The 12,404-nt window shown below is 37.5% G+C and overlaps 1 protein-coding gene across 1 annotated transcript; it reads right to left on the minus strand.

The window, feature by feature from the left end:
- Positions 1 to 239: 239 nt before the first annotated feature.
- Positions 240 to 7,858, minus strand: spo (spook). The gene is made up of 6 exons (XM_053790116.2): positions 7,405 to 7,858; positions 4,026 to 4,168; positions 3,547 to 3,900; positions 3,213 to 3,365; positions 2,672 to 2,819; positions 240 to 2,547 (listed from the first exon to the last, which is right to left on the minus strand). The coding sequence occupies exons 1-6, from the start codon at positions 7,823 to 7,825 to the stop codon at positions 2,216 to 2,218; spliced, it is 1,551 nt and encodes a 516-aa protein (XP_053646091.1). The 5' UTR covers positions 7,826 to 7,858; the 3' UTR covers positions 240 to 2,215.
- Between the last annotated feature and the right edge of the window lie 4,546 nt (positions 7,859 to 12,404).

Raw genomic sequence — 12,404 nt, forward strand, 5'->3', positions numbered from 1 at the left:
TCAGGCACCAAGTACCAACCTTGATGGTGGTGAAAGGATCTTAATCCAAGGAATTAGAGCTATCATTTTTCTCGTATGAAACCAAATATCCTCCTTGTCCCCAGGCGCTATGTGAACCTTGAAAAGTTGTTTTCATGTGAATAATAATAATTATAATTAGGTATTGAATTTAATCCTAAGATTGTAACAGCCTTTTATTGTATTTTTTCTGTCAAGGTAAAACCGAAGGAAATGCCAACTTCTAATTTATTTTATTTTATTGAGTTTCAGTATAAAGCACAAAACATTGATGAAGTGATACACAAGAGATGCAAAAATAAATACAGTAAATGTGGGTACATAAATGGGTATTGAATGGTCTCCATCGGGATGAAGAGAACATGAGAACATACATGAAAAAAAAATGATCGACCAGAATATACACAAGGAGATCAAAACTTGTTAGGGCGGCTCACCGCTGACCCACTAGTTACACAAGGATGGGGGAGGGATACCTTGATGCCGGCGAAGAACTCTCGATCTAAGGAATTCATGCTGTCCTCGCCTTCCTCGGATTAAACCTTATTACCTCCCATTCCCCATTTGCTGTATGGCCCCATAGGGTCGAGCGACTTACTTTCGCAACCTAAGTTTCAAACCTCACTAACTACTAGTAATTAAATATTGTCATGGGAAAAATCACTCGATCATTTAATATAAATAATTGAGGAAAATTATAACCTGCAGCACCAGGTAAAATGTAACATGAGAGCACTTACAAAAACATTTACACAAATGCCAAACTAAAGTCACTGGAAAAATACAATGTCTAAAACTGTAAAAAAATTAACAACTGAGCTACATATCTTCCAGTGACTTTATTTGCCAAAAATATTACCAATAACATAATAAATATGGGGCGGAGTAAGCAACTTGCAGTGTAGGGAAGCACTTGTCTCTTATAGATCAAATTACATTCAACAACTCAAAATTGCTTGCTTCGTCACAATTAACAATAAAAGGGACTAGGTGAGACCAACAGCCGCTGAAAATACTCCCACGATATAATTTTCAAGGATATACAGTCAGTATGAGTTGTTTATTCAAGTGAACCCCTAAAATTGGACACTTCGTCAAGCCACACCTACCTGCGGGGCAAGGAGAAATTTTACCCTGCAACATTTTTCCACTGCTCAAGAAACGCACACCTAGTATTGTTTTCGCATTAATGTTTGAATTTTAATAATTTTAATTTGGGAATAATGGTAGGTGGGCTGTTTCTACCTCTTGAAAAGGAATTGATGTTATAGATGAAACAATTTGTGTATGTGAAAGTATACACAATGTGTGTATGTTTCTAAGAACTTAAAAAGTTACAAATGGTATTGGATATTTTTCCCCTTACATCTACAGTGTTAGACGTATTGTTATACCCATCCAAATACTATTTCTCCCATACAAATTCTTAGTAGCTTTGTATTTCCCAAAGCAAAACAAAGCCTTAATAGATGCACAAATATCCATTCTGTGTATGGAACAATGCACAAAGGAGTTTAAGGGAGGAAAAGTCGATATCTGGACGAAATTTGAAGTCTTAGGTAGTCAGTGTTATGGTTTTTAGGACATAAGATTATACTAAGCACACAAGGATATATGCACTGAAAGATGTTTATCTCTCAGTGCATATTTCTCTCGGTATACATACGCTGAGAGTTTGCTTTAATCCCTATTTTGGGAATTAAAGTATTAGTGACTGGTGATGTACAAGTGACACGCAGCCTTAATAACCCTCGTGTAGTCGATAGGCTTTAATCCTAATAAATCACCCAGTAATCTTAAAACATATGATTCATACTTATATTAAAATACCGAACTTTCACAGGGTTATGTATGTATATTCTTGTAACTCCAATATATAATGGCAAGTATTTAAATCCGTAAACAGGTTTCGTTTCACAGTTCAAAAATTATTTATTTTGCACTGTATGTTTATGAATTTAATTTCCAATGCAAATGAAGGTAACCAAAGTGCATTTGTGTCATCGAGTTCATGAGTATCTTAATAGTGAGTATTTATCATGGAGGAATATGACTTTTTTTTATTTAAACAATTACCTAAAATTTAACTTGTGCATTTTGTAATAGTCTCAGAATTACTATATTTGATCCTTTTTGACTTATGAGGAATGCAGTTATATTTTCTCCTTTATATGAATAAGTTAAAATAATATTCGGCTCACTTACGTTGCGTGAATACAAGATCATAAGCGTCCCATTCTAGGGAGATCTTTCCTCTTGGGAGATCTGGCTTAACGCCTTCAGGGATAGCGATGTTGTATCTTTGCAGCAGGGTGGTGATGACGATGAAGGTGATGTTGGTGACTACCTTTGAGCCTACACAAGCCCGCTTCCCTGTGCTGAAGGGGATGAAGTGAGCAGGCTTCTTTAGGCAACCGTCTACGATGAATCTTTCTGGCTGGAATTTTTGGGGTTCATCCCACAGATCAGGGGAGCTGTTCATTTCGAAGTTGTTCACAAAGATGATTGAGCCCTTCTCCACAAAGTAATCTGGAAAAGAAAAAGAAACCATATTAATTTAATAATTATTATATTCACAGAAAGCGCTAAAACTGTATGAATAATTTATCAGTGGAAGTAAAAAATCTTAATAATGTAGCCAGCTATAACTCACCTCCAATGGTTGCATCTTCGCTTGCTACGTGTGGTACAATAGGAGATGAAGTGAGTCTTAACACTTCATAAAGTACTGCTTGACTATATAACATGTTGTGTCTGTCGTTTAGAGTTGGGGCTCGTTCCCTTCCAATTTTGGCGTCAATCTGTGAAAGAAAGAACAGTTGGTTTTATTGTTGGTCGACTGGGACTAATGCCTTTAGTTCAATAGCAGGAATATTAAATAAGGTAGCTTTAAAAAGTAAAAAGTAATTTTGTTTAAAAAATCTAGATAAGTAAATGCTTCATTTTATCACAGATTTGATACTTGTACAGTAAATATACAGTATAAAATATGAAATCAGCGTATTTTCCATTACAGATTTTATCAATCTGTTTTTTCCGTCCGAAGGGATGCCTTAATATTGATGAAGGGCACTTAAGGGCACCTTCCTCGAATCAAAACTGATTTTCCGTCATACCACAGGCGCTCTATAACTCCTACGGGGCTCTGAAGTAATTAAAAACAAAATCATGTAGGGTCATAAAATAATACTAACCTCTGCTTGTAGTGTGTGTAGAACTTGAGGGTGTTGCAGGGTATATCCCAGGAACCTCATGACAATGTTGCCGATAGCCGATGAACCACCTAGGAGATCCTCCACTATGTAAAGAATGGTCTGCCAATCCCATTTTTCTTCTGATTTTTCATTCTAAAATTAAGAATATAAAAATTAGAAATGGTCGAAGGAATTTTCCTGCTGCCTGCAAGAAGATTTAACATCAAGTACCGACGGCTGTAAAATTGTTGACGTTACTTTATAATGAGACTAATTTTAAGTTATTTTATATATTCAAAGTGGTAAATATTGAAACAAATTTTGTACAACTCACCAGGAGATTAGAGAAGCATGCGTCGACAAGGTCGTTGATGTTTGTTGGGTCATTCTTAAGATTGGCGTACTTCTCTCTGCATATATGGTTCAGAATGTACTCTCTGATAGCTGAGGTTTTCTTGTTAATCTTTTTCAAGTATGAACCAAAGAAGGGAACCAGTGATGGCAGGAAATCTGTGGGATGCCCATTGTTGATGTCGTTGAATATAAAATCGAAATTTTTGACAAGCTGCTGGAAGCTTTGCTCCTTGTAATCAAACTTCTTGGAGCACATGTAGCCGCAGAAAATGTTCATGGCGCAGTACGACAGCAATTCCTTGGCATTGATGGGTGTGTTCAACATCGTGTCAAGCTGCAGAGGAGGAAAACATGCGTGGATATTTAAAAGATACTAAATTAGTATAAAAACTCAAATATTTATAAATAGTAAATTTAAATTTATATTAAATAAGCAAGAGATGGGCGAGGAACACCAACCTGGTTAGTGAGGGTTGGCATCTCGGAAGTAACATTGGCTTCGAAGATCTTCAGGCAAGCGTCGTTGTTACGGAACATGAGGAAGGAGCGAGCCAGAGTGATGCGACGCTTCTGGTGTTCGCTCCAGTCACACAGAGCAAGGGCTGAACAACACAAGAAAACACACTTAATTAGTTTAGAGTATTAAGGTTCTGATTCACAATATCAAGCATATAATTTCGTGAATATATATATATATATATATATATATATATATATATATATATATATATATATATATATATATATATATATATATATATATATATATATATATATATATCATTGATTCTATTAAGAATTAGGAAATTTTATAAAGACTTAAAGGATTACGTCCATCTTATCACATATAATACATACACATACAAACACACACACACACATATATATATACGGAATGGTGCCTAAAAATATCCAGGTCGGTGATGGGCAGGCATCAGATTCGCCCACCTGACCATCTTTCGCAGCGGCCGTATCGCACCGAGACATCTCTCTTGACCTTGAGTCTCATTACCAGTGTCACCAGATCCTTAGTAACGAGAGTCCTTCCATCTCAACGCATTCCTACCTCCCTACCATGTTCCCTCTTTTCAAGGGAGTCTTCCATTTTCTCCCTCATTGTTACCGTGTTTCACTTGTTTTTGCTTCCATAATGTCATCTAGAATAGGTAGTTGAACGGTGTTTCATATCTAATATTGGTAAATAAAAAAATATTGTTTTCAGGAAGTCTTACCCCTTTTCTCTCTCCTCCCCTTTACCTATCCCATTTAATATGTGCGTTTGTCCTTGTGTGACCCAACTGACCTAGGCATTCCATTAGCCAGCCCACCACAAGTCCTTTGTTCCTCTTTAGACTTACGACACATGCTATGTTTCATGTCATGTTTGAAATATGCCGACGGAACAATGGAGCGAGGGAGGGGCAGACTGAATTAATTATATATTCCACGGGGCAAATCGTGTGGTAAAAACTACTTGATTTTATTATTTTTAACGCTTAGTAATTATCAAGAACTCGTTATACTCCGAAAAGTTGATAATCTATGTATAAGTTTAAAATTTTCCAGCCAACTAGAAGTGACAGTCTCACTGGGAAAGACAATTTTGACTTAGCAAAGGGGAAGTGCAGGTGGTGGTAGCTTGTTGCTAGGAAGTCTTGCCACAACGCCCACACCAACTCACCTTTCCGCGCTTCGTCCAATGTTGCTCACTAACCACAACATATTTATTTGTTCCATCCAAAATGTTCTTTTAAATAAATGTTTTAAGCTTCTCCAAGGGTAACCGAAGTATTTATGAAATTTGAACATTTGAAAGTTGAATTAAAGCAAAATAATAAGAAATAAATAAATTGACTCAATGAAAACAAACGAGCATAAAAAAAAGTAAAGTTCGAAGAGGTGGGATAAAAGAACCTGGTAGACACCAGACGACCTCCAGACTTAAGCGTTCCATTGCCATTCATTGTCTGGCCATGGCTGGCGTGAGACCTTGGCTTGCTTCTTTTTTTCTTCTTATTATCATCTTCAGCCCCTTTAAGGTGCCTTAATGCTAATGAAGGGCTCTTAATCCACGGAATTTTAATTCAAAATGTATTTAGTTTTTTTTTTGTAATTTACCTTAACTTTCTTGTTGGACTTAAGTAGAGCTAAACTTAAACTAAGAAGATAACTAAATGTTTGGTATTGATACGTATCCTTGATTATGGCTGTCCAGACATGAGGTCACCTTGAATATTAAGACCCGCCCCTCACACAGATACACACACACACCGGGCGGTTCAGTTCCCAAGACTTTATTACCTTCCCAACACTTTGTTTAGATAGCTCGGGAGTGGTGTTTTGTGACACGTGGACCTAAATAAGGATATTGAAATGATCCGCATTTTACCCCAAGACTTAGTAAGCAAAGGAACTTATAATGGAGAGGCTGAGTGAATTAAGATAGTTGGCAATTCTAACCGTAACACGAGAATTGATTGGTCATTCGTATGTTCTGTAATTGTGTGAAATAATGGAGGCTTGATCCTCCTTCATAGGGTTAATCCACCGCTCTCCCTGACGAGAGCCATGAATGTAGTAGTAGGGGAAAATCAGTGAAGATAAAGAAGCTCGAATCTTTAAACCTAAGCTTGCACGCCATGATATAGCATAACCTGGCCAGGAAGGAAGCCAAGGTCGCCCACACTCCAGCGGTACACTGGGCCATCTTCACACTTGACTTCTCCCAAGCACTGAAAGCGATAGTGCTCACTTTAATGATCTTAAATGTGATAATTGCTCTTTTACTCTTGACATATGCTTTGTAATTCATATGCTCGGAGAAAATATAAAACATTTGATTATTAAGTCAGAACAGTAAGATTTTTCGTGTTGGATACTTTAGAATGATCGAATATTAAGTTTGTGTGATAATGTTAGAAATGAGGTCCCAGATTTATACTTCTACCTATATATAAATTTCTCAAGTACAGGTAATAGGAATAATATATATGAATATTAAATTAATGTCAAAATCCAGAATTATATGCGGCAAGTATATAGAAAAAATTCTTTTAGATGTTAGTATTACGTCGGCGTAAACAAAAATAGTGACCAGCTTTATGGCAACGTCGCTGGATCAGGTTCTGCCCCACCTGTCATTGAAACTTGTATTCAAGTTGTACTGATTTTCGTACAGGTCTCTATTTAAAAGACTTACATTAGTTTTTAAATATGGAATCCTAATGTGATAAAATAAATAATTAAGGTGTCTACAGTTTTGTTGCTTATTTTATTTACTTACTATGCAAAGGTTACTAAGTGTTCGACCTTGTATATAAAGGAGAAGTTATGTATATTAAAGAAATTGAATGTGAGCGTTAACTAATGGAAACAGACTTGAATAACGGTGTTAGTCGATGATTAGACTAGAAGATTTTTTTTTAAAGTGAAACTCTTAACAGTTTATTATCTAAGATATTCTTTGGGTCTCTCTCTTTAGCTCAGATTAATCCCCTAGTCTAAAGTAAACTAAGTTTAGCATTGCAGTTGTTTAGCAATGTATGCAAGTGCTTCAAGGTCAAGGGTAGTTTCAACAAAAAACAGAGACGGTATTTCCGCAAACAGTTCCTGTAAACAGTTCTCTGAAGAAGCTCAGCGTGTTCGGCTGGCTCATAAAAAAAATTATTTTAACGAAAAATTTGGGTTACATCCGATGTATTGCATTAACATAATGCTAAACTATGATTTATTGCTCGACAAGTCAGATTCGTGAAGGGTGTTCCATTGAACGAGAACTGTTAAGCAGTAATAAACTGTTTGCGAGAACTAATTTGATTAATATATAGAATATACTTACAGTGCTGGCGGTTGCCACCAAAATATAATCCGAATCGTAGGATATCAGGGCGTGCGTCGAACTTGTTAGCCTTAGTGATGAGAACCTCCTTGATTGTGTCGTATGAGCCGACAACCACGGCGGGATTACTGCCCATTAATAGAGAGTAGACGGGTCCATACTTCTGTCCTAAAGCTGAGAAACCTTCATATGGACAATCACTATATTTGGAGAGGGTATGCAAGTTGCCAAGGAAGGGAATTGGAGTGGGTCCAGGTGGCAGTGGTGGTCTGGCGATCTCTAGGTCGTCATTTCTCTTTGGTTTCGAAGAGGATGTTTGGTCATTCTGCTTTCTTCGTCGCCGAACGGTCTCTTGTACGGCTACTGCCACGAAAACCATAATTATTAACACAATAGTTGCTGGAGCTAACATGAAGACCATCTTTGCGAGCAGTTCTGAACTTGAGCAGTGACTGACAAAGTTCCTTCGTTCTCGCCACTATTTATACGGAAGGCACAGCTTGGCCTTTAGAAATGGCGTTGGCTACGGGTACCTAGGGAGTATTTTTTCAGAGTAGGAGGCTTCAAGATGTTCAAGCTCCTATGATTGGTTACTCGAGGAGGCAGTAGGCGGAGCAAAAGAAGCAATGCTAGCATATGCGAGCAGTGAACACTCCGAGGTGGGTCGCGGCGTCACTTACACGCCGCGACCAGCCTTAGGTGAGTCTACCATCAGTCTAACTTGCACTCATTGCACTCATCACCTACTTAATACTCCTCATTATTATTATCTGCCGTATTAAATTACTGTTGTTACACTGACTCACGTTACTCGGTTCTTCGCCCCTTTCCGTGTGACACTCGTTTTATTCCCTTACTTTCGCCACTTTCTCTGTTTTAGTCCTTGTGGACAGTGTGTGGCGGAATTCAACTTCATCTTATGCTCTTTCAGTATCAAAAGAAACTACATTTTGTTGCTATAAAGAAAATATAACCTGATAAAAAATATCGTTAATGGCTCTAGTGTTTAGTTTAAAGTTACCTTTATGTGATATGTAGGTGAGAAAGACAAGAAACAATACAAGCCTTTATAATAACTATGTGTACTTGAACGAAACGTTGTTATAAAAAAGACTTACGTTGTTTCATGTGCCATGTAGTTATTGACTCGTTGCGTCTTCTGACGTAGTTTTTGTGTTGAATTGATCCAGCGTCAATAACGGCATTATTGTGTTGTATTTTTTCTAATTTTCCTACAATTCCCTCGAGACTGTACCGTCTAATATTTTATTATGATGTCTACTTGTATATGATTTTATAATTTGGTGTAAGACTACGAATTGTAAAATGTTGAATGTAAACACTTATTGAGAATTTTTCTAGCCAGACTGTTAATTGTCAAACAAAAACTTGCAACTGACATTGTGGCAGAATGGAAACTGCTATGCCAGTGTTTCACTTTAAAATTAAGCCTTATAGACTTGACTTTAAACCTAACAAGCTAAGATTATCTTTATTTTATTAAATGGGTATAATAAGGATTGAACGTAGGTAACGATACTCGCCGTTGCTCTCATACTAGATATTGGACTCATGAGAGTTGTTAACCAATAGAAACCAAGCAAAAGTTACACAATATCGTGATACATTTTGATCATCGTGACCTACGTTGATAAAGGAAACCCGATCTAGCGTGTTACTTTTTTAACCTGTCTAATTAGATTAAAAAAATTTTTTTTTACTCGAACACAATTAAGAAAATGTATCGTGCAAGTTTTACTTTAACTTCTGTTGATTACCAACTTTATTTTTCTCCAGCTAACTTTAATATAGAATACCATCAGATTGTACATTATTTGAGCATACAAGAAACACTGTAGTCCTATGGCCTATACTAGGCAGGTCCTGCTTACCTAACCCTTCCAACTCTGAATTTTCAACTTTTTTCTTAGCTGCCTAAACTACTTGCGAGTTTGTTTTCAGTAATCTACTACTAGTATATTGTGACACCAGTGTAAAATTTTATAATCTGAATTTGTTCATCTTAAATCCATTTGAGTTTTGACTTTGTTACATTTCTTTATCACCTAATTTATTTCCACATTGTTTAAACTCAAGTTCCATTTTTATACCTTATTTATATACCCCGCATCTTTCTGCATCTTCCATTCTGTAATATGCAGACCTGACTACGCTGCGTATTGTAATCGCAATGAGGCTTTAACACTGATGCTGAGTTGTAGTATTTCTTTTGCACTTCTCTTATTTGTATTGATGTAAATCCAATGTCTATATTTAGTGTGCACACGCATTGCTGTCTTGGCTTCAGATTTTGATAACCAAAGTTTCCCAGTCTTTATCACATTCAGTTAGTTAATTAAGTTGTGCATTAATAAGTTCCTAGGAGCTGAGGGTATTTTCTTTCCCAGTTGGTTTTCTTTCAGCTAATGTGCAACACTGATTTAGGGCATCCCATTGTATATCATTAGTGCATGCCTTTGGGGCATAAACACAAACACGCTCTCTCTCTCTCTCTCTCTCTCTCTCTCTCTCTCTCTCTCTCTCTCTCTCTCTCTCTCTCTCTCTCTCTCTCTCTCTCTCTCTCTCTCTCTCTCCTACCTGACTGTATATCAACCCACATGACCTGATCTTGTTGCATCAGACACATGATCTGATCTTGTTGCATCAACTTACTTGACCTCATGTTGCATGAATCTACATGACCTGATATTGTTGCTTTAGCTTACATGACCTGATATTGTTGCTTTAGCCTACATGACCTGATATTGTTGCTTTAGCCTACATGACCTGATATTGTTGCTTTAGCCTACATGACCTGATATTGTTGCTTTAGCCTACATGACCTGATATTGTTGCTTTAGCCTACATGACATGGTATTGTTGCTTTAGCCTACATGACCTGATATTGTTGCTTTAGCCTACATGACCTGATATTGTTGCTTTAGCCTACATGACCTGGTATTGTTGCTTTAGCCTACATGACCTGGTATTGTTGCTTTAGCCTACATGACCTGATATTGTTGCTTTAGCCTACATGACCTGATATTGTTGCTTTAGCCTACATGACCTGGTATTGTTGCTTTAGCCTACATGACCTGATATTGTTGCTTTAGCCTACATGACCTGGTATTGTTGCTTTAGCCTACATGACCTGATATTGTTGCTTTAGCCTACATGACCTGATATTGTTGCTTTAGCCTACATGACCTGGTATTGTTGCTTTAACCTACATGACCTGATATTGTTGCTTTAGCCTACATGACCTGGTATTGTTGCTTTAGCCTACATGACCTGATATTGTTGCTTTAGCCTACATGACCAGATATTGTTGCGTCAGGTACATGACTTAACCTTTGTGCATCAGTCTACACGAACTGGTCTTGTTGTGTTATTCTACTTGCCTCGACCTTGTTGCGTCTGATACAACTTAACCTTGTTACATCTGTCTTCCTGACCTGACCTTGTTGCGTCTGACACAAGACTGTTGTGTCTGACACAATACTTTATTGCGTTTGACACAAGTTTTTATTGCGTCTGACACAATACCTTGTTGCATCTGACACATGACCTCGTTGCGTCTGACATGACCTTGTATCTCAAGGGGAGTTTGGAAGTACTACTTCCAGTTCACAAGCGAAGAATCCAATTCAGTCTAGGGCGGGGACAAGACGTATTGGCAAGTTTCCTAACATGTTGCCTCGTTTTTATCCAGCAGAATAAGTAATTAGATGTTAAAGGAATTTTGTGGATCGCATCCTGGAGAAGTGGATCAAAGGACTCCTCAGGAAATTAGCCACACTGACTGCTTTTCTTGGGATATTTTGGGTTACTCACTCTTCGGGAAAGTGGTTAATAAGCCGAAATTTTTTCTTATTTAATATCACCCTTCATAAACGTTCCATACTTCACCTCCCTCATTATGGCGTCAGGTCTCTACTGTCCCTCGGACCTGTTAAAATTATAGATTTGTTTTACGTCGTTGAATTTATATTATAACAGAATAAAATTTCTATTTTGAAGCCGCAATTTGTCAGTATTGTAATGACTGTTTCGTACTTTTTGGAATATAGCAGTTATTCTGAACAGTGCCAACTCGAGGTTTTACATATATCGGAGAAATACCGAATGCTTGAAATTGTTGTGCCTCATCACCAACAGCATGACTGATCGGTCAGTTGCTGGGTGAACAATAAAATGGTATAAAATACCGACAGGTTGTTAGGTAAGACACATATGCAACAGTTAGGTATCTTTATTTCGAAACGTTTCGCCTACACAGTAGGCTTCAGTCGAGTACAGCAAAGTTGATGGAAGCAGAAGAGACTTGAAGACGATGTAATCAGTCCATCACCCTTGAAGTTTTGAGGTGGTTACTAGCGCCAGGAGGTGAGACGTAGGTCACTAGCAGAGGTAAGAATGTAGACGTTGAGAGGTCAGGTCCCTCTCAAATCCAGCCATTCTCACTAGTAGAGGTTGATTCCAAGTCTATACCAAGATACCCTTGTGTTGCAGTGTCTGACAGAGTGAACAATAAAATGGTATAAAATACCGACAGGTTGTTAGGTAAGACACATATACATCGTCTTCAAGTCTCTTCTGCTTCTTTCAACTTTGCTGTACTCGACTGAAGAAGCCTACTGTGTAGGCGAAACGTTTCGAAATAAAGATACCTAACTGTTGCATATGTGTCTTACCTAACAGTTGCTGGGTCTTGATAAACACCGAATGACCCACATGGGTTTAGCGGTTCCTGGAATACAATACAAATTTATATATTTAATCTTTTCTTCACATAATGTTTTTAGGTGGATTTGGGAAATGCATTATTTTTGCACTGGCACTACTTTAAATTCGATATTATGAAAGTTACAAGATCTGTATTGTCTGTACTGAAGATTTGTCGGTAAAGATTAGGATTACCCGAAGGTTACCTGAAGGCGATTTTCGGGTCACCATTCCTGTGGCTCTATCCTAGACCAAGGCTTCCAGTTGGATGTCTC

This window comes from Cherax quadricarinatus, chromosome 31 (assembly GCF_038502225.1).
Source record: "Cherax quadricarinatus isolate ZL_2023a chromosome 31, ASM3850222v1, whole genome shotgun sequence".
NCBI lineage: Eukaryota > Metazoa > Arthropoda > Malacostraca > Decapoda > Parastacidae > Cherax > Cherax quadricarinatus.

What these genes read in the sequence shown, in the direction of transcription:
- spo (XM_053790116.2), bottom strand. Translation starts at nt 7,825, where the DNA reads ATGGTCTTCATGTTAGCTCCAGCAACTATTGTGTTAATAATTATGGTT. An exon ending in TGCCAACCCTCACTAACCAG is followed by an intron (nt 3,901 to 4,025) that starts GTTGGTGTTCCT and finishes CCTCCTCTGCAG; the next exon opens with CTTGACACGATGTTGAACAC. An exon ending in CGAAGATGCAACCATTGGAG is followed by an intron (nt 2,548 to 2,671) that starts GTGAGTTATAGC and finishes TTTCTTTTCCAG; the next exon opens with ATTACTTTGTGGAGAAGGGC.